This window comes from Ciconia boyciana, chromosome 8 (assembly GCF_034638445.1).
Source record: "Ciconia boyciana chromosome 8, ASM3463844v1, whole genome shotgun sequence".
NCBI classification, from domain to species: Eukaryota; Metazoa; Chordata; class Aves; order Ciconiiformes; family Ciconiidae; genus Ciconia; species Ciconia boyciana.
Window position 1 is genome coordinate 66730701 of NC_132941.1, and position 26854 is coordinate 66757554.

Consider the following 26854-nt stretch of genomic DNA (forward strand, 5'->3'; position numbering starts at 1 on the left):
GAAATTTTTTCTCCCAGTATTTGGGAGAAATATTCTTTTAAGACTGGCATTTGTCCACCAGTCCCAGATGGCTTTTCTGTGCACAGGCATGCACCAGCAGACACTGCTGTCTCTGTATTACAAGACCGGCACTTTTATTAATACAAATAACTACTTTCATAGTTCCCAACAATGATGCTTGTCCTGTTGCATACGCAGAAGCTCATGGTTGTCGCTAGAAAGCTGTCTTACTCTGTCCAGTCTGATTTCCCATTATTACCCCTGGGAATAACAACCCAGCGTACACCAAATGGACCAGTGACTCCAAACTGTAAATCCCTTTATGGTCTGCAGGACAATGAATATGGGAGGGGGCCTCTGTGTGTATCACCAGTTCCTGAAAATAAAACCATTGGTTTTGGGTTCTCCCCTTCAATCTGTACAGCGACCTGGGCCTTTGAGAAATTTGGGTTGGGAGCCCTGGCCCAAAGCAATTCCGCAGTTATTTCCCCATGCGGGCTGCTGCAGCCCACGTCGGTGTGATATACCTGCGGCCACAGGCAGGTCTGTGGGTGGGAGAAGGGAGCTGGGATTCCCTTCTCTCTGGATTGTGCCCGTTCCTGGCAGTATTTTCATCCTCTCTGATGCCCAGCTCAGAGATGTGCCATTGAAGGATGAGGAAGCCACAGCCCTCTGGGCCACGCAGGAACGCCGGGGGAGAAAGGGCTCCTGTGCCCCGTGTCCCCTTGCACCTGCACCAGTGCCTTCCCCCCAAACCAGAAACCAGTGCTGCCTGGTGGGAGCCTGGTAGGACAGGAGGCAAAGTGCTCGGGGCAGAAGGTTGAGACCTCCCGAGGAAAGGCAGAGCAGCAGAGGAATTCTCTCACCAGCAGCGGTCTGCTCCCCGGGAGTAAATCACAGGTCACGTATCGGACCGCAAGTGAGTGAGTACCTGTCTGCTACCTGCTTTTTTGTTTATCCGTCCTGCAGCTTTCTTCAGCGTGGAAAAAATGGTGATAAGTGAATGGTGCATGTAACGTGTCTATTGAAGCTTTTATTCTCTAACATTAAGTCTCTGTTGTAAATACCAATAATGGTTGCTTTTTGCTGGTTTTGCCTTCAAAATCAATGTCCTTGCAGGTGAACAGCAAGTCTGATTATATTTCTTGGTTTACCAGAGATAAATCAACCTGGTCAATAATAATATATACTGCTCACGCTGCATTTTAATCTTTTCGCACTTAGAAGTCCAAGAGCCGTAGGCTTCATTAGTTTAAGTTTTCATAATGTCTTTAAAACCAATGGAGTTTCATGAACGTCGATCATCTAAAGATCTTTGTATTGTTACTAATCATTCATTAATTTGCACAGAATAAAGTAAAATTACAGGTAAACCATTGAAGTGGGCGTTTGGTAACACTGAAGCTGCTCAGTCCTAGGCTGACCTTCCTTCCCGCTCATGCCCCAGGAACGAGTCGGGTCTGTAAGCAGGGAGCTTTGGCTCCTGTCTTGCTGGGAGGGGAAGCGGGAGCCTCCTGGGAGGGAGCCGGGACCCAGCGAGGGCAGGGGCACCTCCTTTTCTCTCATTCTCGAGTGTGTTTTCTGCTTCAGGAGGGACGTGCAGGGCATCTCTGCTAGCTGGGGCAGCTGCCAGCAGGGCCTGAGCTTTGATGTATCCAGGAACAAACCCAGCTGTAGCATCCCGGGTGGGCGCTGCCACTTCTTGACCAGCACTTCCATCCCCACTGGTTTCTAAATGCATGTGGAAAGGCTGCCACAGCCACAGCCACCGCCTCCGCAGGCGCCTTCCCACTCCGTATGAGCAAATCTACAACTATCATAGCCCGTTTTTGCCTTGAGAAAGGGCACATGTACTCCTTTCTTGCAGGCCTTCCTCTGAGAAACCTTCCCTGCCTCCCCCACAAGTTTTTGGGAACGCGGCGTGCGGAGCAGTTTTCCATTGTTCCTCAGATCTCGTTGCTGTTGGTACGTTTGTGCAGACGGACCATTACCAAGGCTGATCAAATTCCTATTATCTGGATCTCTTAATCCTTGGATGTTATTCTTGGCTACATTCAAGTTTTATCATTATGTCCCTTTTCATCCTTAAAGACTTAAGTGAAAGAGTCTTCAGCCAATTTCTGTGGAGTTCTTCTTGAAGCAGTCATATTACTTTAAGTACCGGCAAGGGAGCTGATTTTTCTCTGGGAAAATCTTTAAGGCTTCAGCATTCCAGTCTGGAAGACGCTTCCGACATCGGTCCCCTCGCCCACACTGCACCGATGGGAGCCTGTAGGATCTGAAAGTCAGTGCTGTCCCCTTTCGTCTGTTACCTCAGACTTGCCATGGGACGTGTAGAGCTGAGCCACAGCCGAGCTTGCAGAGCAGAAAGTCTCCTGGCATTGACGGCTGGGGGGATGGATGCCAGACACGGGCGGTGACTTTGGCCAGCGAAGCCTTAGCAAAGCTTGGCTGAGGGTGGGCAACTGCAGCCCCTGGCAGGCGTTCAGCTTACTGCACTTGGGCTGCTTTCGTGGGACAACAGGGAACACCTCGCTGATAATATTTGACGTCATCTTCAAAGGTTTTGTAGAGCTCTCCAGAGCAAATGTTGCAATACAAGCCTCTCTTTCTTGAAATAGGCTAACCAATTTTAAATTTTATTTTTTAGTAGAGAAAAATCAGATTTAGGCCGTTGCTTGGCATAAAATGCGTCAACTCATACAATTAAACATTGGTAACATTTTAAACAAAATTTAAATCTTAAACACTGAAAGTATGAGGACACACAGTGCTACAAATCGACCTCAGGCAGAATTCCCACCAAGCGAACTGTGCTTAGAAACCCTTAGGTCCCCAGCCCTGCCGGGGAGGAGCCGGGGCGGTGAGCCCCTCCGTGGTGCTCCGAGGGGCTCTGCGAGGCAATACCAGCACGCGGCAGCGAAGCGGTTGGTCCTCTGCTGCTTGCGTTCCCGGGGACGCCCGGGGCGCGTGTGCGCAGGTATCTGGCTACTCTACGCTGTTACCAGGCGCTGTCTCCCAGAAAATCGGCTGCTGGGTTTGCACTCCTGGCATGCCTCTAATAAAACTTTTGCCTTTCAGTTTACTTTTATCAATGCCTTAGTTTTATTTTCTGTAAGCAAACAAAAATTCTTGTAGCCCTTGTCTGTCAAAATCCTTCTGATTTAAATTATTTTCACAAATCCCTGTGTCGTTCAAATTATTATTTGTCTGACATTCAAATGAAAGCAGTTAAGAGCTCGTATTGTGCAGCACTGGGGCAGTGATCGTCCCCGGTACTGGGCACTGGTGAGGCCGCACCTCGAATGCTGTGTTCAGTGTTGGGCCCTCACTACAAGAGAGACATGGAGGGGCTGGAGCGTGTCCAGAGAAGGGCAACGGAGCTGGGGAAGGGTCTGGAGCACAAGGCTGATGGGGAGCGGCTGAGGGACCTGGGGCTGTTCAGCCTGGAGAAAAGGAGGCTGAGGGGAGACCTCATCGCTCTCTACAACTGCCTGAAAGGAGGGTGTAGAGAGGTGGGGTCGGTCTCTTCTCCCAGGTCACAAGCCATAGGACGAGAGGAAATGGCCTCAGGTTGCGCCAGGGGAGGTTTAGACTGGATATTAGGAAATTTTACTTCACCGAAAGGGTTGTCAAGCATTGGCACAGGCTGCCCAGGGAAGTGGTGGAGTCCCCATCCCTGCAGGTATTTAAAAGCCGTGTAGATGTGGTGCTTAGGGACATGGTGTAGTGGTGGGCTGGGCAGTGCTGGGTTAACGGTTGGACTCGATGATCTTAAAAGGTCCTTTCCAACCTAAACAATTCTATGATTCTCATTTCCTCAGGTTGTGAAATAACCTGACTCCACCTACGGCATCTATCATCATAACATATCGTTTAAGAAAATAATTGCAATATGCACAAATGCTTCATTCATCACAGTGGGTAGAATTCAGTGCCTGTGGCTATAGACTGCCCCATTTTTTTACCTATAAAGAAAGAGGGGTTTTTTAAAACCTCCATTGTAGAACAATCACTGATGTATTGCATCTTCTTACACAAAGAAGCAAGAATCTTAAATGCTAAGAACATCTACTCCTGTTTATAGGTTTTTCAGGCAATATCTGTAAAATTTTATTTATTTCTATTTCTTTGAACAACGAAACACATTTTTTTAATAGAAACTTCAAGGCTACAAAGTCAAGCCTGACTGAGAAACAACAGGATTAAGACTGTTTGTACTACCTTGGTTTGGTCAACTAATATCAGGAATTTTATTTTTTCTCCCCACTTTTTTCTCTAAGTCTCAGCCTCCCCACTCTTACTCTGACCCAGCGTAGATTTGTAGTGACTGCTTGTCCTATTTGATTTCCTTGGCTCCTAGCAGCTTTGCCCAGTTACTCCCAAACTCCAGCCACTTCTCCCGGATGCTCTCAGCCCTCTCCCAGCTTCACATCCCATTTATACATCCCCCGAGGTGGCTGCCTCCCTCTGCTCTTTTCTCCCTAATGGATGCAGGTTTTTGCTTTTAGGATTCAAATCAGGCTCTTCTATTATTATTATTTTACTATTATTATGTTATTTTGCTATTATTATTTATTGTTGTTTTGTTATTACAGCTGCCCTGAACTGTTAAGCCTCTACTGGTGCTTGGACAGGGAATAGTGCTGCTCTGTTGTGGTTTTGACGATGAGTCAGGATGAATAAACCAATGCATTGAAGGTCATCGTCCAAAAAGATGGTTACCCACGTTAATAAGGTTAGTATGAACAAGGTTGGAAATATTTTCCCAAATTTGAGCTATTTTGTGTATTTTTATAGTATAACTTACACAGATCTTTAAAACAAGGATTTACTTCAAACTAGAAATGTAGTGACAGTTAAAAATGAATCCCAATAAGTTTTTGAACTGAGAAATACCCGTAATCTGTTCAGGATATAGTTTTATCTAAGCAGGTCAAAGTTTTCCAGTGAAACATTTTTTCATTGGATTTTTAGATTCTTCTGTAAATTAACATGTTATTGTAAAATTCCCGATCTGTTCTGCTGAACAGAAACAACGAAACCATGTTGTCCTCATCCTTGCGTCGGAAGTTGGCCCAAGTCTTGTCTGAGAACTTTGTTGAAAGACAGAGCCTTTACACCACTGGATTTCACACCTCCTCTCGCTACAGTCTTTAGGGTCACCCAGTTCCCTGAATATTATTTTGATCCTTCTCTTTGCTGATGGTGTTTCCCCATTTTGCATTACCATCAGCGTGTATCTTTTGTGTGAGCTTGTTGGCTGGTCCTCTAGGCATTTCATTCATGATTTCACTCCCATTAACTTTTTTCATAGACAATTATAAAACAAACTTTAGTGGGTCAGCTTTGTCTGGAGAGGCAACTGTTTCTTTGTGTGTGTTGCTGTTTATCTTTTAAATAGGAATGAACTGGGTTTTCACAGCCGTAGCCTACATCCACAGATTGAAAAATTGCACGGGATAATTACCAAGGACCTTGTGGGGTAGCGTGGGGATTCCCCTTCCGCGGTGCTTTGACAAAGTAATGTTGTTGTAAGAGAAGATCCTTCAGAAAGTGTACAAAGTGTGAAAGAAACATTGGGGAAACATCCATATTTTGGGACAGAGCAGACAGTACCTATGTTCCACTGCTCCGGAGCTAAACAAAGCCTCCAGGACACAGCGTTTTGCCCAGAATTTCTTGCTATCCTCAGGTTTCTATTAAATTAAATCTGTTCATGCTATTGATGAGCACTGAGTTAAATACTGATCAGAGGAAGAAACGACAGCAACCTGAACGCCCTCCTACTGGCTCGTTCAGCACAGAGCGACCAAGTGCATAATATTAATGACTGTCTGTCTGCATCAACAGCTCTAAGAAATGAATCGAAGGAAGGACAAACTGCGATACCTTCAGTCAAGTCTGTGCAGACAGCTCACAGGTGACAGGGATTTAATTTGACTTGATGACTAGTTTAATTATTTATTTTTACATAGAAGTCTGATAAAGTTTTCTGAACCATGGGATGGATGCAGCATAAAAATTGCATTCACATAGAAATTACCATCTTTCTCCCTACTTTCATCTGTCTTTGTCTCAGACTGCGAATTCTTTGGAGTGAGTTTGTGTCTTGCTCTTAGGCTCCCTGTGCCTGACAGTTATACTAAGCTAGAATATGTTTTTTGCAAGGATATGACTTTTCAATAACTCTTACACTCTTTCCTTAATAGTATTGATTTTGAAGGACCTTTGAGTTTCATTGATAATATGATGTTCTAAATTTGGCACAGTCTCTACAGGCTTTAATAATGCTTACCCATTCCAGAATGCTGCTGTTCATTCTTGGGCAGAGTCTCTGTTGGAGAATTTTGAAATAAAAATCAACAAATGCATGTAGCTTTTAGCACTGTACTTAATATTATATGTTTCGTTGACAAATCTGAAGTTATCACTAGAAATTGTGTACGTTGTATAGTTTATGAATGTGTTGGGATTAATGACTAGACATAGAGTGCATTAATATATGAATTCTGTGAAGTTGGGTCCACTTTTGCCTGGTTCTCCACTGTTTAATAGAGTGAATTCGCTTGCCTCAGTTTCATTAGCTTAGATTTGACTCAAAACCTCTAAGTGCGAATAAAACTCCTACGTTGTTACCAGACTTAGATAAACCTAGATAGATCTGAATTGCTGTTTTGATGATACACTGCACACTCCTGTATAGAAAGCTTCTCTTGCCTTTGGGTAATCTCTGCTTGCTTCTGTAGCTCCTTACTTTCTTTTTACTTCTATTATTTACATCATGAATATCTGAAAAGTATTTGTAGGAAACCAAACATTGTTTTTCTTAAGACTTTTTTTTTTAAAAGAACATAAAAGTACTCTGCCTATACTGAAAATAGTTTTCCCAGCTGTTGCTGTCTCCAAGCCGTGACGGTGCCAGGGGCTGCTGCTTGGACATCCCTCCTGAACATCCACGTCCTCTGCACTGTGTGAATTCCAGTGCAAATGAAGTGACAGAAAACGTTTATAGTTTGTGATTTAAATGTTTTGCTCTATACAGGTGTAATACAAAATATTATTACACCTGACAATGTGTTGTGCTCTTACTTAATCCAGGGAAGAGCCACTTTAGCTGGCTGACCTGTACCTCGTGCTTTCTACAAATGCCTTGTGTCTCACCACGCATTTGGTGCGTATCGCATCGCCTACCCACCTCCAGTGCTCTGACAGTGGTTATGTGATTTCCCTCCTTCCAGGCAAGCAAGAAAATGTAGTGGGACGCAGGCAAGGACGAGAAGCCCCGAGCGAGCGCTGGGACGAGGGCCTCCGGGCGGGACTCCCCTCCCTGCCGCGCGGCCTCACCATGTCCAAGAAGGGTGCCAGCAGCCGAGCTAGGGGGGAGAAGCCGGATGCCTTGGCCGCCTTGCAGGCTGCCAATGAAGAGCTCAGGGCCAAGCTCACCGACATCCAGATAGAGCTCCAGCAAGAAAAGAGTAAGGTGTGCGTCTTTTCCTTTCCTCCACCCGTTAACTAAAATAAAGATAGTCTGTTGTTTCTGACTGCTAACCACTCTTTGCCCCTCTTGTAGCTGACCTTGTGCATGACTTCAACAATAAATCATCAGAGTGCGTGCACCAGGAACTAACCTTCTGTGGGAAACAAGAGGCAACCCCTTTACTGCAGATTTTTAAATTGTTCTCCTTACATTTATAACGTGCATATGGGACAAAAGATCTCTGAAAGTGAGGGTGCTTCGGCGGTACAGCTCTAGGTGGGAAAGCCGAGCAGTGCGGATGGCCAGTCCCTGGGCCGGCAGGTCGGCCGCGGGCAGCATGCTTGCTCCCGCCACCCAGGGAGAAATGAAGTTGAAAAATCGCATAGCCAAATGCCAGCAAAAGATGTGGAAAAACAAACGTCTGCTCAAAACAGATGGCATACTTATAGTGGTGGGCTGAAAGCTGTCCGTGTCCTTTGTTTCTCTCACTAGAACTTTTTCTAGTAAATATTTACCTATTTACGAGGATGTCTGCATTGAGGGTTTTGAATGCAATTTTGTGTTATTCAGAAATTCTCTTTGCTTATTATTCTCTTTCACATTTACGCTAATTGAATTTGGATTTTATGCTCAAAATCCTTCAAACTGGCTGCATACCATTTTCAGATGTGCGGTAATAGACTTCTGATTGCCAAGTTTAAGGAGCCGCGATTTTACCCTGAGCCTTGGAGAGAGCAGCAGCCGATGCAGATTGAGCATCAACTCTAAGAGCTTTTAGCCATAGCCTTCACACCACTTCTCAGTGAGGGCATGAAAAATTTATTTGGTTTTCCATAATCCCCCAAATTAGTTTCCACTGATAAACTTTGAGGTTTTTTGGTTCCAGAATGCTAATACAGACATGCATTATCATGCCAGGGACAGAATGATATTCTGCATTTTTCCATTAATTTGCATCATTATCAGGCATTGTAGACTATGAATCTAATTTTTAAGGGAGCTCCTAAGGGGGTGTGTATATATATATATTTAAACAGAACACCTATTAATCCTTTTGTTGTGAAGCAGCGTTTGCAGTTTTAAGACTGAGGAACCTGTTTTCCTTCCCCCTGTCCTCCCCAGTCCTTTTGATACAACGCTTCTCATCATGGGTCCTCCTGAGTTCATGGTATGGTTTTAAATTGAAGTATCATTTGACCCTTCTGTGGTCAGATACAGTTAGTTATCTGTAATGCATAATTCATCACTGAAAAAGCATCTGATAAAATGCAATTGTTGGGGGCTTCACAGTAGCTTGCACAGAGCTTTTTCTGTCTTGCATATACATGTGCACAGCGCAGTTTGGATCTGCATGCCAAAATATTGGCTTAGCATCTGGATTCTCACGTATTCTTTTGGGGAGGCAATGTGACAGTTTCTGCAGCTATCCAGCTGAAAAATGAAGTAAGGACCCAGACTTACTCCACAAGATACTGGCTAATTCCTAAATGTGTATTATCTTAAACATTAGTTTGTTTCTAGCAACTATTACAGACACGGTAGGCTAGTTTCTGAGCATACGCTTCCCGTAGCACTTGGATATTGATGGCTAGTTCAGTTGGGTTTTGTGCTTCTTGCATAACTTTATGACGCTCGTTTATATTGTGTTAACTCATGCTTTTCAGGGCACTGAATTGGGCAAATTAAAGAATCAGTAAGATTACAAGGCATTATAATTTAATTATAAAAATAGAATATGATGCTAAAATCGGCATTGGTGCCTAGACTTTTATGCTCAATATCAATAATGTGCAAAATTACAATGATACATTTGTGTTTCTCTTTTTCTAAATATGCAGATATTTCCACTTATGCTGATCTCCAGTGAAAGAAAAGTCTTTTCTACAGATTTGTCAGGGTTCTTTTTCTTATTTTCACAAATTACTTTGTCCGTAGAAGACTTCTTGAAGTTCTCTGTAACATCACAGTTTTTTCTTTACACCTGCGTGGTTTGGTTCTGCAGTGTTCTCATTTGTGAGGCAGGCTTAGGCATATTCTTAGCAAGGAAACCTTATTGTGTCAACTGGGCAAGAAAAATGCATCTTTTCTAAAGAGAATTGACCTGACCATTTCTTCCCAATAAACACTTGAGTAATTAATTACAATGTAGTGGATATCCACTTCTTAATTTTAGCATTTAAATATGTGCACGGGCTGTTCTGATAAGCGTTACAGGACAGAAAAGACAGAGCAAACAGACATGCACTCCCTGCCTCAGAATAAACCTGCCCAAAGGAGAGGGTCAGCTGTGCAAACACTGCAAATACATGCTGGGAATATCTCCTAGTGCAATACCTGCCGTTACGCAGCAACCACTTCAATAAAAAGCTGAGGTGGGTCATATTTTCCCCTAAGACACATGATTCTCATTTGTACCCCAGAAAATCACTGATGACCCAACTCTGTCGGCTCTTCTGGTGTGTGTGCACAAGCAGAACCTCCCAAGCAGGGATGTGTAGTCCCTAGTGCAACGGACAGCAGCGTGGACAGTAGGCTGTACATCAGTGCCTGACGAAGTGCAGTGGTTCAGAGCCACAGCCACCCAGAGGACAGCCTGTACTTAAGGGCTTTAGCCATTGTCACGGTTGCTTTTGTTGGTGCGGAGCTGCAGTGGCTCCATCCGTGACAAGGTGGACACTCACTGGTGCTTCTGGAGAGAGGGTGGGTCTGTCAGGGCTGAGACAGAGTTGTGCCCAGAGTGTCTGTGGAAGATTTAGAATCACTTTTACAACCCCGAGTCCTCCCGACTGCGTTGCTAGATTAGCTGCGTTACTGAAGATCCCCACAGGTACCTGCCAAACCTCGAGTCCAATGACAACTGTGACAGTGCATTGAAAGTATTTGCCATAAATCGTAAAAAACTTTTCTCTGTGAAAATGTTTTACAGGGGTTTGCAACGTGTATTTTCTTCACACAAAATGCATCAAGAGAGGAAATTGCTCTTTTGTAAGCATGAAGGCTGTGCGGCAGAGCTCAGTGACCCTACTTTTATCAGGAACCTTCTTAAAAAAGGGATGTTTCATATATAATAAAGTATTAGATCATAAAGAATGAACAAAAAGCCAAATATGTAGGTTGCATGTGGTAATACTAACTCACCAGGTTGGGCTTTCGCTCTAAGGCACAGACATACAACCTTAAGGTCTAATATTGTACAGTGATCCATACCATTTCTAGATAATATCGTAATTTGTATTAATCATTGTTGATTAAAAATACCTTTTTGATTTTCCTTGTAGGTCAGCAAGTTGGAAAGAGAGAAAAATCAGGAAGTTAAGCAGATCAAAGAGCACGAACAGCATAAAAGTACAGTGGTGGTAACAGAGCTCAAAGTCAAACTTCATGAAGAGAAAATGAAGGAGCTCCAAGCTGTTCGAGAAGCACTTTTGAGACAGCATGAAGCTGAACTACTTAGAGTAATAAAAATTAAAGATAATGAAATCCAGAGACTACAGACCCTTCTCAATGCTGTACGTGATGGGGCTCCTGACAAGGTGAAAACAGTGCTGCTCACGGAGGCAAAGGAGGAGGCCAAGAAGGGGTTTGAAGTTGAGAAAATAAAAATGCAGCAAGAAATTTCAGAGCTGAAGGGGGCTAAGAAACAAGTGGAAGAGGCTTTAACTATGGTCATCCAAGCTGACAAAATTAAAGCAGCAGAGATAAGGAGTGTGTATCACCTGCATCAAGAGGAAATCAGCAGAATTAAGAGGGAGTGTGAGAGAGAGATTCGTAGACTGGTACGTGTTGCTATCTGCATCTCAGTTTTTACTAACGCTTATGTTATTGATAGTAAGTAAATGAAAGTTCAGTGCTGGACTCAGATGAATGGATATGGACGGGCAACTTCTGGAGCTTGCTCCAAATCTGTTTTACATTTACTAGTAGAGATGTCAAAATGTTTTTTAAAAACAATTAAGATGTTTTGTAAGGAACTTCTTTATCCATGTCAGTGCTTATTAATATTGTTCACATGTCAGATATCAGGAAGAGGCCTTGGGTTACTAGCTGGTTAGGGGAATTCTACAAAACAGTTATGGTTCTTGGCCCATGCCTCTCTTTCCCCACCGTTTGTCCCTTGCTGATCCACCTTGGTCCCTACCTTTCCCTGCCTTCGCTAGTCCCTGTGAACATCACATAATGAGCTTTACACAATCCCAGAATGCTCTTTCTTCTGCATCCCATAGTGAGTCCTATACCCTGTAGGCAATGACCCCCTTCACTCTGCAAGGTGTTCAGGAAGGCGTTCCTCTCTGTGACCCACCTTGGTGGCTTTCCCCCAGGACAGGCACTGGTGCTCCTCCTTTGGTGGCCCCGTGAGCAGCGACTCAGCAGGCTCCCGACCTCAGTAGGTCACGGGGGTTCCTCACCCGTCATTGCTCCTCTGATCCTCACTGGGTCTTTGTGTATGCTGACCAGCCTTCAATCACCTAATCGAACCACTGGAGTCTCAGGTGCAACAGTGCGACTCTCAAAGGCAATAGCTGCATGCTTATGGCTTTGGAGTATTCCTCCGGTGTGTTTGGAAACTTGTTGGAGAGATTCAGTTGGATCATGTTGCTTGGAAAAGGGGAGAACTCCCTGCGGGAGGGAGCTCCCTCCAAGAGGGAAGTCTTTGCATGAGAGCCGGGCAGGCCACCAACACTTCTCCACTGCCATCTCAGACGCTTGCCTTACGATTCACACGGTCTTGTGAACGCACAGCTGGTTTGCAGGACTGTACCCCTTAACTGTTGCTGCCATGCCCAAGGACATGGCAGCAAACGTAACACCCATACTCTCGTGATGCGTATTTTGGGTCTTGTCTCAGTATTTATTTGAAGTTACCATCTTTTTGTGTTTGCCATGCTTTTTGATAGCATTCAGTGTCTCTGTATAAACTCATCCATGTCTCTTCTAAGTCATCATCCCTTGACTATTATCCAAATCCTAAAAAAAATTTAAAAACGCACAATCAGCTTGCAGACTGGCTCCACATCAAAGCACGGCAGCGTAGCCATGCTTCAGTGAATGCCCTGCAGAACCTACCCAGCACACAGCATCGTCTGTGTCCTAACGAACCAAAGTGACTGACAGCGGCTGGCACTCCGTGCACTGCTCCATTAGTCAGTGGAGCATTACGTACCCTTTATTTAGCTACCCATTCTCTCGGACTTTAGGCTGGTTTTTCCCCCCATAGATTATTTTATTTTTATGAAGAAGATATTAAAATAATTTATAACCAACTGATCTATTGATACTGTTCAAATATCCTGCAGTGTAAGTACTTTCTTCTCTAAACATACATTACTAGATGCATTGATTTAATATATCAGAATGAAAGGATGGCTAATGTACATCCTAAATAAACTTGCTGCATTACATGAAAAGTCCACGCTAATGGCCTCTAATGTAGAAGCTATAAAATAAATACGTCCTTAGTTATAAGGAATAGAGCAGTTTGAGGTTATGTTTTCTAAATTGCCTTTGAAAATCAAACTTGTTTTAAATTCCTGCTTGAAAGAATCAGATTATCTACCTGTACTAATTAAATTACATGATGCCATCGTTTTACCAAGCCCTGAGTGCTTCCTGAATGACTTTAAGTACTCTCAGCTCCGTTGACTCGACTGTAATTGATTTCAATGGGACCCCTAAGGTTGGCCCCCGGCACCTTCCGGGGAGGGCCCTGCCATTGCAGGGGGGAAAGGCTGGTGCCACGTCATATGGTAAAAGCTCTCCTCTCTCTGAAAATGAGGCCATTCTCAAAACACTTAAACTATCACTGAAAACCAGTGCTTTTTTCCCTTTTAGGACAGGGGCCGTCAATAAAGTACACTCTTTGAGCCTCACTGGGGTTGCAGTGAGGTAGAGAGAGACGCAGACTGGCCCGACGTGAGCAGGTCCGTCCATCCAGCAGAGCGATGGGGTTGCACCTTCATGTGACGGCTGTGGCAGACATCAGCCCTGAATTGCTACTGGATTCACATCAGGATTTTAAAAGCTCCGTGGTTCATGTACAATGCATTATTTAGCCATTTTAACCGAGGGGGGAAGTAACCTTTGAGCAAATTATTATTTCATGCCTAGAAAAATACTGCTTTTTTTGTTTAGTCAGAATAGAGAAAGACAAGCTGTACTCATTCATGTTTAGCTTTGTAATGATGCGAAGTCCTTTAACGTAATGTAATTTTTTGAAGTTATTTATCTCTGATAGGTACGGATTTTCATTTCCAAGTCAAGTACATCTATGCAGGCTTAGGTTATGGAAAACACTTCCATACGTAGTCAGACAAAGATTGTTTTAAAAAGGTGAGTTAGTACTAATCCATTATTCTCCTTTCAAATTAAAACTAAGTTTTTTTCTTTATTGGACAGACAGGAATACATTTGTTGAGGTCTCACTTCAGGCTTTTGGAAAAATGTTAGATGGCCTTTAAAGTAACAGATGTGGTAGGAAGATACAGCATTATGCAAAAAGGAACTGTACAGCCATCAAATTTACTTCAAGCAAATTAGAGTTCGTTTTGGTCTTCAGCATCATCCTCTTTCGCCAAGGGAGATGCAGGATATACATGCTCAGGCTTTCAAAATAACCAGCTCTAATATGAACCTTTCCATTTTGTTGACTTACTACAACTTTGAATGCAGTTAAATTGTTGCATCAAGCCAGTCCCAGTGCCAGTGAATGAACTTTGTCCTCGCCAGGTTTCTAAGGGGAATCCCTGCGTTTTTGCCCTCTCCCAGAAAAGAAGTTGGAGAAGGCAGAGCTGCACCGCAGGCGGTGGATCCCGCTGCGCCTGCCTGGGCGCTGTGCTCATCCCCAGCAGCAAAACTAAATCCAACTTATTCTTGTGGTCAAAAGGAGACTTCCAAATGCAACTGCAAGCGGGCTCCTCCCCAGCTTGCAGCCTCGTGCCAGGACATGTTTCAGCAGACCCTGCGTACACAGCAAGCAGGCTGTTACAGTAGAGGGGCAATATTTGCAGGTGGTAATTTTGGTAGTTTTGCACTACAGGCATGCAGAGGCTTGCAGATTGTAACAGCTAACAAGGTGTAATCTCTCTTTAGAAACAGTTCACGCTTAGTATTTACCAAATAAAAATTCTAGCTATTTATTCTAGTTATTTTTTGGGTGCCAGGGTAACTGTTACTCATTGATGCTGATGGCTTTGGACTAATCCTGTACAGCACAGCTGAGCGTCTTTCAGTTCTGTGGACAGCATAGGAAAGGAAATAAGGTGTTTTGCAAAAATGTATGTTCAAATTATTCTGGCCTCCTGGTTTCTGTTTGCACATGTGGCTTGTGCTGTTTGTGTCTGTAAAGTCTGAGTGTGACGCTCCCCAGAGAAGTACAGCTAACCCAGTTAAGCTATCCCTGGCTCAGAAGCTTAAGAAATGTTAACGTGAAAGATGAAAGTCCCTTGCAGATGGTAACAAGTAAGTATGCCAACGACCTTCTTTCTAAAGAATTTCTAATTTTAGTAAACAATTTTTAGATTTTAATTTGTGCATTTTAAAACAGCTTAAAATACTACACAAATGTATTTAATTACATTCGTACGGTCTCCCACTAATAACAGCACACCCTGTGTTAGTGTGTGCACATCCAGGGAAAACAGCCCCTCAGTCGGGAGAATTCCCTGAGACTAACCAGTCTCGACTTTTGCTTAACGGGGACTAAAATTCAATGTAGTAAAGAGAATTTAAATTTTACTTAAATGTAGATTGGTCAGAAAGGAGAAGTGCTGAACAGCAATGGCCACTGCAGCCTCCCCTCCTCCTGTCTCGTTTATAAGGAGACTAAAACAGAAATCAGAAAAACTGAAGAAATGAGATTTGTTAGAGACTGGAAAGTGTTTATTTTCAATTGAAGAAACTTAAGTTGACAATGGCTACCAAAAGGTTTAATAACCTGCTCTGATACCTCATGTAAGACCATGGCACACTGAGACCTTCATGGCTTCCTTACGGTAATCCAGCACCCCGGACAAAGAGGAGACCCATCTTCTCACTACCACTCTGAACCTCTATCTTTACAGGCACTTCCCTGAGATTTCTCTGTTAGGCAGCGGCAAATTAGTGACAATAGGTGATTTAAAGGATGATATCAGATGAAAAGTGTAGGAAGCAGACTTTTTAAATATTAATTTCATTGGTGATTGATTTAGTCTTTATCATCTCCTTTTTATTCCCTTATATGGTGAAAAATTACCATATTTGGTATTATAAAGGTATTTCAGCAGTCATCCTATACTGAAAGGTAGACAGATTATTCAAGGTGAATAATTCCTTGTTGTGAATGTGGAATTTTTTCACCATTTGTGGTTTGAACCTCATTTACAACAGTATTTATTCCAACTAAACCTGGGCTACTGAAGGATTTTGCCTTATATTAAAAACTACACAACGTTACTCCTACATTTTGGAGGGTGACTAAACCTCCCAGTTCTGAGTTGTTCCTTTTGTGTCTGACAGTCCAGTTTTGAAAAACATTTTTCTCTGTGGTCCTAAACAAGAAGTCTACTCTCTTCTGTGCCGTAGCCGCGTTGTTGTTGTGCCACAACACGCCTAACACGGGGCTCGGGGCTGCTGTACGTCTGGAAGCGCTTTGAAGCTGTTGGCAGTGGTTGCGAGGTTTCTGCTTTCTGCAGTGCAGGTCTGAGACACCACACGCTTCATTTTACAGCATTTACCAGTGGCACTGAATAGTCACACTGTCCTGAGCATGTCCTGAGTGTGAGGGAAGTACGATGTATGTTTGAAGGTAGAGCAAAAGAGGGGAACGCAAAATAGGACAAGTGTTGAAAAATCTTTGAATCTTTCTTTGTGCACAATTATTTCTCCCATCCAATGTACTTTACTCTTCAAATATAGTATTACATTTAATTCTGTTAGAATTTTTGTTACAAGCTGTGCAAGTTATTATTCATTGAAAAATCTACTCTGAGTAGTAACTTTTTCAATATATCTTACTATAAATCCAGAATTATCTAGCAATTTGACATGAGTAGCTTTACATATAACACCACCGGTTCTGTGTGCTGCAGTTCACACCTCACACTCCAAAAGGAACCAGTTTTCAGAAACAAAAGCCTTTAGTCACCTAGCAAAGGAAATTTTTTGGTTATTTATAGCCTGAGTGGGGCAGCAAATTACGATTTCACCTGCAACGCTTAACCTTTCTTATGCTTAACAGCTTAACACTGCATCTCTCAACATCGTTCCAGTGATTTAAGTGGAATTATGGTGATTTGCAGGACGGTAATAAGGGTCCAGACCTGCCCATCAGTGTCAGCCCTTTGAGCCGGTGAAGCTGCCGGCGAGGCAGCCGCAGCGCTCAGGTCTGCCAGCCTCTTCCCAGGGCAGCCGCGCCGTCGGCCCCGGGCCGTGGGCCGCTCTGCTAGAGGAGCGGTTTGCTGTGTCACCAGGTGCCGGGTAGCAGGTGACCGTGTGTAACAGCGGCCGTAGCATGTCAGCTGTCTGGAACTGGGCACGTTACATTTACTGGGCACGGTATAAACATTTTCTGTTTGGTTAAGTATAACTGGGATTTAATCAGCCTGAAATAGTATCATTCTGTGGCCAAAGTTGTAGCAGAATCCCACTGTAGAATGAGGTTTTTGGTAATACATATCACAGTGCGTCCTTGTTGAACTGAAAACAGATGGCATATCGTCTCCTCTCATGGCTGACCATTTGGCAAGGTTCCTGGAGCAATGGTCATGCGCTGCTGACAGCGATCACCTTTTTATGAGGATTACTTCTGGAAGAAGATGTGAGAGGAGAAGTTTCCTGGCTGACCCTGGGAGGTACCGCTGCACGGCTGATGAGCCGCAGCTACTGCTGTCCTGCGGGACAGTGGGGCTGGGGCTATGCCCGACGGCTTCCAGGCGCGGGTGATGGCTGCCGGTGTATAAGGGTTGCTTAATTGCTTCAGAAGAAGGAATGGGATAGCCACAGTTTTTTTCTAATGTCATCTAATGATGACTTTTAAAAACGCATGCAACCTGCGAGATTCAGGAAATTCAGAGGCCAGGGAGTGTATTTTCACCTTACGGCTGAGCCAAGCTGAGCACACGAGGCTACCAAAGCCCCAGCCGTGCTCCCCCCAGCGTTGTGCCCACCCCAGCTCTCCTGCACCGGGCCACGGACGCACAGAGTGAGCCAGTCCAGAGAGCTGCCTTGGCAGAACATTAACCATGACAGTGAAAAAGAAGTTTTCCCATGGACCGATATGATGAGCCAACTTGTATCGTATGACTAGCAGTGGCATAGGATTTGGGAGGGAGAGGCAGGGTGTGGGACCACCTCTTCTGGTGGGGGTTTGCTCTTGTGTCATAGCTTAACGGCAAGGAGAAATTATCCTCTCGAGGAGCTGCTGCTCATTGCAAAGCCTCTAGCAGCAACATCAGCGGGAAACGCTCTCAGCTTTCATCTCCTCCCTCAACGAAAGGGGAGATGCATCAGCTTCTGGCCCCACTCTGCCAGGAGGATCAGTAAAACGGGCTGGGGTGTTCCTGGGAGCCACAGCGTGGGTGTGGGAATGACACAAGTGGCTGTAAGGAGCATTTTGCTCTTCTAAAGATGCGTCATGTACTTTGCAATGTGCAGCTTCTTATTGCAATATACGTTGTAATGCATATTGTAGCACGACGTTACAATAGCGTGAGAGGTGATTACATTTTGTATTTTGTTTTTCATCTCTACTGAAATAGGAAGAATTCTCCATGGTCAAAAGAAAAAGAAATCTCAGCTTGCTCCTGTATTGTATCGGCTCTCTTCCCACCATTTGCAGTGGCGGCAATCAGCGCGGATTTGGTGCCGCAGCGTTCTATGACAGCCTGACTTAGCAGTGTAAGCATGTTAGCGGAGCTTAAACGCCCTGAGTTAGGAACAGGAACAAGTCAGCAGTGTCACTCTGCAGGTCTGCTACTGCACCCCCCCCAAGCTATCTTAAAACATGGATCGTAGTAGTTGATTTAAATGTGCGGTATCAGAACACCAGCTTGAGTTATTCTTGTAGAGTATTTGGCAAAACCCGGTGAACTTAATCTAGCTGGCTGTTGCTGGGGAGTGACATGTATCACCAGGGCAAAGGGGCAATTGCATTTATTTCTTTGAGAGCCTTAAGGAAAACGCCAGGAAAACAGAGAGGGAAGGTGAACGTGAGCACCGCTGCGCGCGGGGCAGACATCCCCTTCTGCCAACCCCGTCTCTCGAGGGGGTGATCACGCCGGAGGGCAACCCCCTCTCCTTTCGTTTGGGCCTTCCGTGGCCAGCCTGGGTGCCGGGGGCCGGGCAGTTCAGCCCCCTCTGCTCCTGATGGCCGAGGCCTGGGGCAGGGCTCCGCGCGTGTCCCGATTGCTGGCTCTGACACCGTGCCCGTGGGGAGATGCGTTTGTCATGCAGCAGCTCCAGCTGGAAAGGGGCTTCTCGTTTGCATTTAAAACCGCTGCCTACGGATGACCGGCTTTTATCCACCAGGCGCTGGTAGCTTCAAAGGCGGATTTCTGGGCCGCACGGCCACGTTCCTGATGGCGTCTGTGAATCTGCAGAGCAGCGAAGGCCCCGGGAACATGGCAAAGAGAAATTTCCCAACCGGGGAACCTACATGTTGATTTTACAATCATGATGGAAATAATAGATTTAAAAAGAGCCACACGGCTTAAAACCAGCTGCGCGTCAGACCGTGACAGGCATCGCGCTGGGTAGCACAAGGAGGGAATAACAAATTTAACTTTGCATGGGATTATGTTTGCATAATTGGCACCAGCTGTGCTCACGGGCTGGTTATTAATTAGCGCTCCCGCATAAATATTCATCCCCAGTCGAGGCAGCCTGCTAGGACTGAAGCGGGAACATCCACAGCGCAGGGCGTCCTCTCAGGTGGTTGGATGCTGCGCTCCTACGCGCGCTGACGCCCGTTGACAAGCGCTGCCGGTGTCTGGAGCCGTCAGGCTCGGGGGTGGGGAGGAGGAGCGCTGCGGGCCCGCGCCCCTCGCAGGATGAGGCCGGGGCGTGCGGCAGCCTGGTGGGGTGCGCGCCTGCGGACCGGCGCCTCTTCCAGTGAGTGGCAAGTTGTTTCTTGTCTTTACGTTTTCTTTATGTCGCTAACGCTAGGAAGAAGCGTGCTAAATAATATTTTTCAGTGAAATGCTTCCTTCGATTTGTACTGTTTCTACAACGTTGCTATTTAATAACGGGCTGCAAACATCAAACTGTTATGCATATTTCATGAACGTGAATTTAATCATATGAGGGGAAATGTGAATACTGATGTTTGTCGTTTCTGAAGATTATGTTTAGGGTTTTTTCTGGAAAACAAACCATTAGTGAAATACTGTGAAATCTTTTGTATTTTCTCCAGCTTCTTTGTTCCTCCTAATGTAAAGTGTTGCCTATGTTGTAACATGTCTTTGTTTTCATGTAAATTGGGATCAACTACCCAATATTCTGCTTATTTTAAACAAATAATCATTTGATGCTGTGTTACCTTTTCATCTATACATCCATTTAGATTTCTACCTGATTAGGTATTCAGCAGAAGGACCTCAGGGAGCATCTCTTTGTTTCATTCAAAGTTAGTAGACCGTTGCCTTGTTGAAATTGTTGAAAGCACCTTTCATGAAACGGCACCCAAAGTACATTTCCTTTGCTGCATTTTACTAAAAGAATCTAAATTTTGCATAACCTCAAAACACAGCTTCCACGCAGGTATTGAGGAGTTGTCCTGTGTTGTCTTTCGGCAAAGGCTGGCTCTTCCCCCGGGACGATGCGGGATCTCCCTGGGTTTGCAGCTCAGTTCTTCCTTCCTGCAGCTACCGAAGGGCAGCGCGGCCCTCGGGGAGCACCTTGGCTCTCGCCTACGGCTGGAGCTGGAACCGCGGAGCTTCCCCGGAGCGTGAGGGCGGCGGGGTGGCGGTGCACCTCGCAGCGGGCCCGGGGGCGGGCGCAGCCCCACGCTGTGCGACGGAGGGACGTCGTGCCCCAGCCCGCCGTGTCCTCTCCCGCGTAATTTGTTTCGCAGCTGTAAGCTGTAATCAACCCAAACACGCCTAATGGAAGTAATTTCCCGATACCATTGCAGGGGGTGTGTAAGCTGCCATCACTTGCTTTGTCCCTGGATGGGCCATTTTTGCAGTTACTGGAAACAAAGTACTTTGAGTGATCTCTCAATTCACAATGTCATTTTTTTCCAGGTTTACAGACAAAGCTTTCAAAGATAAAAGTATCAAACGCGGTTCTCACAAGGCAAAATGTTCCTATTTCAAGCAGGCCACATTTTAAAAGCTGATCATTTAAATTAAATGTGTGAGGTCTCAAAAACGTATGCCAAAAATCTTATGCATATATGGTGTCTGAAACCAGATCAACAGACATTTTAGGGGATGTATGTGATTTCTTTCTTTCCATAGAATCATTATCTGTAAGCACATTTGGCAACCCTGTGGCGTGTGAGTGTAATTAATACTTTATGTTCATGTATAATGTATACGTCTGCAATCCAGCTGGGAAGAGCCTGAGATTCTCTTGCGGTTGTACCTCGTCGCAGCCACAGAGGAAGATTTTGGGGCGTGCTCAGTAATTTTTCATTGTTAGGCAGGACACCGGCCATCCCTGTCTGAACGCCCCAAACAGACTCGACGGGGCTGATCCTGGCGTAAGCCGTGGCACGTGCACCCGGCCTGCGGTGCGAGCCACCCTCTGGCCCCGGCACGCCTCCGAGCCCAGCGCTCCACGGGTGACCGTGGCTCAGCTCCGCAGAGAGGGAGGCTTTAATTCCACATTAGCATTCGGAAAAAATACCCAGAAAATATCCCTGGAGCACCTGCAAATTCACTGTGCCCGATCCAACGGCGATGAGCATGGCTCTCCGAACTCAGAGAGAACAGCACAGGCAAATGGGAAAGGAGAGAATTAGAGGTGGCGGGACATTTGTCATTTGAGCACTTAGTGATTTTGCATAATGTTTATTATGCATAAGCAAAACCTTTCACGGAAAGGGGATAATTAAACAAATTGCTCACCTGGGAGACTTTTGGGAAAAGACTTAAAGAAATTCACATGCCTTCTGTATTTTGAAAATTAAAAGGATATTCAGGTTTTAATATTTTTCTTTTAAAATTATGAATCCAAATTTTCAAAAGGTGATGTCCGAGCAAAATGCTGCAAAATCATTGAAATGTTTGAGTGAACTAATCCAAATAGTGGTATCAATATTAGGTTTTAATTTTTTTTAAGGTTGTTCTGAAACGGTGCTAAGAATACGGGTTATTTCCCAATCATTTGAATAAAAAAATTTCTGCTGAAAAGACAGATTTTATTCCGGGTGACCTCCAGAGAGGTCATACTCATGAGCTGGTTAAGCGATTGAGTTCATATGTTCACTGTCAAGTACTCGTTGCTGTTCTGTTTCCCAGAAGGAGTTGTTGTATTTTCCCCGCTGAGGGGTGTTGGCTCTGTGCAATGTTCTCGGGCCGCGTTTGGGGTCGTAAGATGCTCTGTTGTTGTCAAGCCGCTGCCTGCCTGTGTGATTGTGTTCTGTTCTCCTTGTAGATGGAGGAGATTAAATTTAAAGACAGAGCAGTCTACGTGCTGGAGAGAGAGTTAGGGGTTCAAGCCGGGCATGCTCAGAGACTGCAGCTCCAAAAGGAGGCTTTAGATGAACAACTTTCCCAGATCAAAGAGTCTGATCGGCATCTGAGCAGCCCCAAGCGGGAACTTCCTTATGCAAGTGGTGCAGGAGACGCTTCAGATCATTCGGGAAGCCCCGTAAGCACTTTCACGTGGTTTCACCTACACAAACGAGCAGGCAGAGTGACAAAATGGCACAAAGGGACAGAATCTTGATGAGTGCACCCTCGAGCAACAGCTTTCCCATAGCCGTGCAGGGGAAGCCCCGAGGCGCCCATTTCTTGCTCTCGTGCGTTAGCCAAACCTTTAAGATTTCACATCAAAGCTTGTTATGGGAGAGCTTTTGCTTTTTTGTCGTTTTGTTTTCTGGTTTGGTTGGTCTGGTTTTGTTAGCAGGGTGGAATTTTTCTGTTCTTTTCCTCTTCCTTTTCCTCACTCTACCATACCTCTCCCACCTGCCTTAATTTGACAGTTTGACACAATTTTGCCAACAAATGATGCAAATGCATTTCTAACCAAGTAATGTATGCGTGCTAGCTCTCGGAACTGCTAACTATGGATTTTGTGAGCAGATGTACAAGGCCAGTTTACGAAGGGAAACGGGGGAAGGCAATGGGTGCACGAAAGCGTGGGAAGCCCCGCGGTCCTCCTGGAACACCGCTGCTGGCCCGGGTTTGCGTGCTGCTGAGTGCTCTCGCTTTCAGTGGACCAGAAAGCGAACTAAACACCTGTTAACCTGTTCTCTCCTGTTTCTTTTCTACAATGCAACATCCAGAACATTAAATTTTAGTCACCCTTTCACAATGGCTGTTTTAATATAACTATGGCACCTTTCTGCTTTTGCCTTGATTTGCTAATATTAAAAAACCCTCAGTTAACTGACCTCATATATCTGACGTATGCAAGTTTTCTTCATTGCTGATTCTCATCAAGATTTCTTTTGCAACAGCCTTAATTTTCTCAGTAGAAGTGTAAATACTTGTACATGAGCAAGCCAATCTATTTTATTCTTTGTCCCAAGCCTCTCCTGCACCTGTTGAATGAGGAACCCTAGACCTCCCAAAAGTGCCACCAGCACTATGGGCGCTAATTTGCTTGTTTCGATTTGTACTCAACTTCTGCCAAACATCAGAACAAGTCCTAGAGAAGGGGGGAAAGTCTGTCACATTTGTAAATAGCTGTAACTTCTCTCTGATTCTGAGCGAGAACATGTCTACCTCTATTTCTATTCATTTCTAATTTGATTTAAGCATTTTCACTCAGATAAAGTGCTACCCCTTTGGCTTTACAAGTGACCCTTTAGAACCCAATAAGGGCCACAGCTTTATGGAAGAAGAGCTTATGCAATGGTATAATTGCATGGATTTTCCCCACTTGTACTTCAGTATTTTTAATATCATTTTCTTACAACAAAGTCCTCAGAGCGGGTGATGTGTCTGAAGCACTCAGTTCAACAGTGGCATACATTGGAAACATTGCCTTCATTTTTGATATTTTCTTTTCTGTTTCCAAGTTTACCATTTGTGACTTTGTATTTGCATATACATACTTCTGCATTTGCATACTTTGTTACATTTTCACTCCTAACTTTCTGTTGGTCTCATCCTGCAGCTTTCAGTGGTCAGTTAGGTTACATAGGTTACACTCTGCCGTATAATGTTTTGAAATGTTTGGATTTGGGATAAGAAAAAGTTTGAGCTTTGAAAAATATTGATATTGCGTGTACACTTATGAACAGTTATTTGCAGTTGATCTTTGTTTTAGGAACAGCAGTTGGATGAAAAGGATGCCCGGCGTTTCCAACTTAAAATCGCGGAGCTGAGTGCCATCATCAGGAAGCTGGAGGACCGGAATGCGCTGCTGTCGGAGGAGAGGAACGAGCTGGTGAGTGCAGCGGCAAAGCGCAGCGATGGCTGCTTGTGAATGCGCTGCCGTGGCCGTGCCTTACCCCCAAAATATCGAGGTATTTTCCCCTGTGCCATTTTGGAATCACTGGAGGAGTAGCTGGCTCCTCCTTACGCTCTGTATGTGGTGGTATGCCACATTACACTCATCTTTGCTTATATAACAATGAATTTTTATTGGCATTTTATTGGCATTAGCTGGAATTCTTTTCATTTATTTTTTAAAATAAATACATTCCCCACACGATATGCTTGTTGCACAGACTGAATACTTCATGAAGGAGGAACGATCTGCTTCCCAGTGGAAAATACCAAGAATTTTTGATCAATTCTGCTTTGTGTTAGGAGAAAATACTGCTAGTGTGATAGTTAAAGAAAATGAATAATATATTTGATGAACAATAACAGCTCCGGAGGTGTTAATTCTCTCTCTGTCTTTCAGTTAAAACGTCTTAGAGAAGCTGAAAGTCAGTATAAGCCCATTTTGGACAAAAATAAACGCCTTAGTAGGAAGAATGAAGAATTGTCACATGCCTTACGTCGAATGGAAAATAAATTAAAATTTGTAACACAAGAAAATATAGCAATGGTAAGTCTCTGTGTGCTCCAGGAAGACCATGTAATTTAGTATTCACAGGGCTGATGCATCCCAAGCTTGCAAGTTCGATAGGTAACTTTCCCCTTTCCGGTGCTGGCTGAGATGTTCTGCAGTGCACTACAGAGTGGTTTGTGGCTTGAACATGTTTTGTTTTACATAAAATGTTTTGTTTTAGCTTCAAAACCAAAATAAATTGCATGAGTTTGCACATTTTGATCGGACTGCTCCGTCACTGGCTGCTCAGCTTCCACGTGAGCACAAATCACCCCGCTTCACCTTTGACTTTGGTACCAGAATCACCTCGTAATCCCTAGGAAATCTGCCCTTGGGCCTCTCTTCCCTTTTTTTCAGTTGAATATTGTTAGTGGGCGATAGCCAGCAGCAATAGCTGTGGCACTGCATGAATGCAGGAGGGCTGGGGTCATCCCCGTGACCGCTGCAGCTCCGGGACTGCTGCAGATCAAAGCTAGCGAGAGGAGCCCGGAGAGGAGCGACATGGGTCCCAGCTCTCCAAATTCCTTCTCCACCCAGAGCAAGCCGCACAGCTCTTGGCAGAACTAAAGGGCGGGTGCAGCTGAGCTGCTGCTAGCCCCTCGCTTTGGTGCGATGGGCCCCCACGCCCGCTGTCCTCCTTGGTGAGGGCGAGCTTCGCGCGGCAGTCTGAGGAGCAGGAACACCCGGCGTGTTTGCAGTCTAGCTGTATCGCCCAGCAAAAGGGGAGCGGGATGGCTGCCAGAACAGCCGTTCGATTAGACGCATCGCTAGCTGGGAAGGGAAGGGTTGTGTACTCTCCTTTGGCACAGCCTTCTTTCTGATCATTTCCTCTTCTGCCGTGTGGGTTTCTTTTAGAGGCAAAGAGCTGGAACAATAAGGAGACCGAGCTCTCTAAATGACCTTGACCACAGCCAGGAAGAAAGAGAAGTTGATTTCCTGAGACTACAAGTTATTGAACAGCAAAATATCATTGATGAACTCTCCAAGGTAAGGTGTAATACTGCTGCTCTCATGAGAGGTCGACTAAGGCCATAGCAGAAGAACAGGAAGCCTAAGCAAGGGCTGCTTGGGGTTCTGTGAGCTAACGGGCAGAGCTCGCATCAGTGGAACATGGTAGGCATTTCTATGGTTACTAGTAATCGAACTGAATATAAGTTATCTGTGGCACAGCATTTGGAAAAATCCTTTCAGGCTACATTGCGCTTGCGTGACAGAACCACTGCGGCACGTCCAGTAGGCGTGCTGACGGCCGGCTCCTGCGCCTGCGGGAGAAAGTGTCAGAGCTCCTTTAGCTGGAGACAGCAGCAGGGCTAAAGGCTGCTGTGTACAAGGCGGGTGTTCTGCAGTGTTGTGTTTGGGGTCTTGCTTCTTTGTTAACATGTTCTCAGTCTTCGGAAAGAGAAAATACTGAAATCGTAATAGTCCTCAAGAAAATAGCTTCTTTGGGTTTGTTTTTTTTTTTAAGTCTGTACACTTACTGACATTATTTCATTCTTTTTCATTAGACACTGGAAACTGCTGGCTATGTGAAGAGTGTCATGGTAAGAATGACGTTAACTTCATCCTCATCTTTGTGTGCTTTAAATTGCTCTTCATTCAGCAATTTATGCTGGGTATAATAAAGCACGCAGGGTATAATAACATTTATTATCGCTTACATCTCCATTCAGGCAGCAAGCTAACACACAAGTGTTTTTCTCAGCATAGATGTTGTCAAAGGCCGTATCAGCAGAAGTTGTTCACCAGAGAAAAAAATAGTGATAGTGGAGAGGAAAGCTCTGTGAGAGAGGAAAGCTTATTTTTTCACCACTAGGCAAGGGTCAGCATGGTCACCCTGTCCTGACGGCTGGGAGCGAGTGTCCCCCATCTCCGGGACAGCTCTGCCACGGTGGAATCGCATTTCTTTGAGAGTCTGATTACCACTAGCTTTGTCTCGCCCATACTGGCATGTTCTCAGTCACTGCCCTCGCCCGACTCATCGCTTTGTTATTATCGGTAAAAGTTTTGTGAAGTTAAGCCACTAATACGTATTGATAAAACGTGTACTGTTTTGTTCTTCATTGCCAAGCGTGCAGCAAAGCTTGTGCTGTCGAGCAAAACAAGTATTCCATTTCTTCTGTCACTGCTGCTGATGTTAGGATTTGCTATTGGGCTGACGGTAGTGGCACATTATCCATGTCCCACAGCGTCATCGCATCCTTTTACCAAATGGTTAAAGTGAAAGAT

At 44.8% G+C, this 26854-nt stretch overlaps 1 protein-coding gene across 4 annotated transcripts in view; it reads left to right on the top strand.

Moving 5' to 3' along the window:
- JAKMIP3 (Janus kinase and microtubule interacting protein 3) overlaps nucleotides 1-26854 on the top strand; it is a 76297-nt gene that overhangs the window by 13940 nt on the left and 35503 nt on the right. For all 4 annotated transcript variants that reach the window (XM_072869200.1, XM_072869199.1, XM_072869201.1 and 1 more), the window contains exons 3-10: nucleotides 4599-4738; nucleotides 7242-7483; nucleotides 10759-11256; nucleotides 22055-22270; nucleotides 23897-24016; nucleotides 24479-24625; nucleotides 25484-25615; nucleotides 26134-26169. In XM_072869200.1, the coding sequence (XP_072725301.1) occupies nucleotides 7349-7483; nucleotides 10759-11256; nucleotides 22055-22270; nucleotides 23897-24016; nucleotides 24479-24625; nucleotides 25484-25615; nucleotides 26134-26169 (1284 nt within the window). In that variant the 5' untranslated portion in view covers nucleotides 4599-4738; nucleotides 7242-7348. The remainder of the gene's footprint in view (nucleotides 1-4598; nucleotides 4739-7241; nucleotides 7484-10758; nucleotides 11257-22054; nucleotides 22271-23896; nucleotides 24017-24478; nucleotides 24626-25483; nucleotides 25616-26133; nucleotides 26170-26854) is intronic.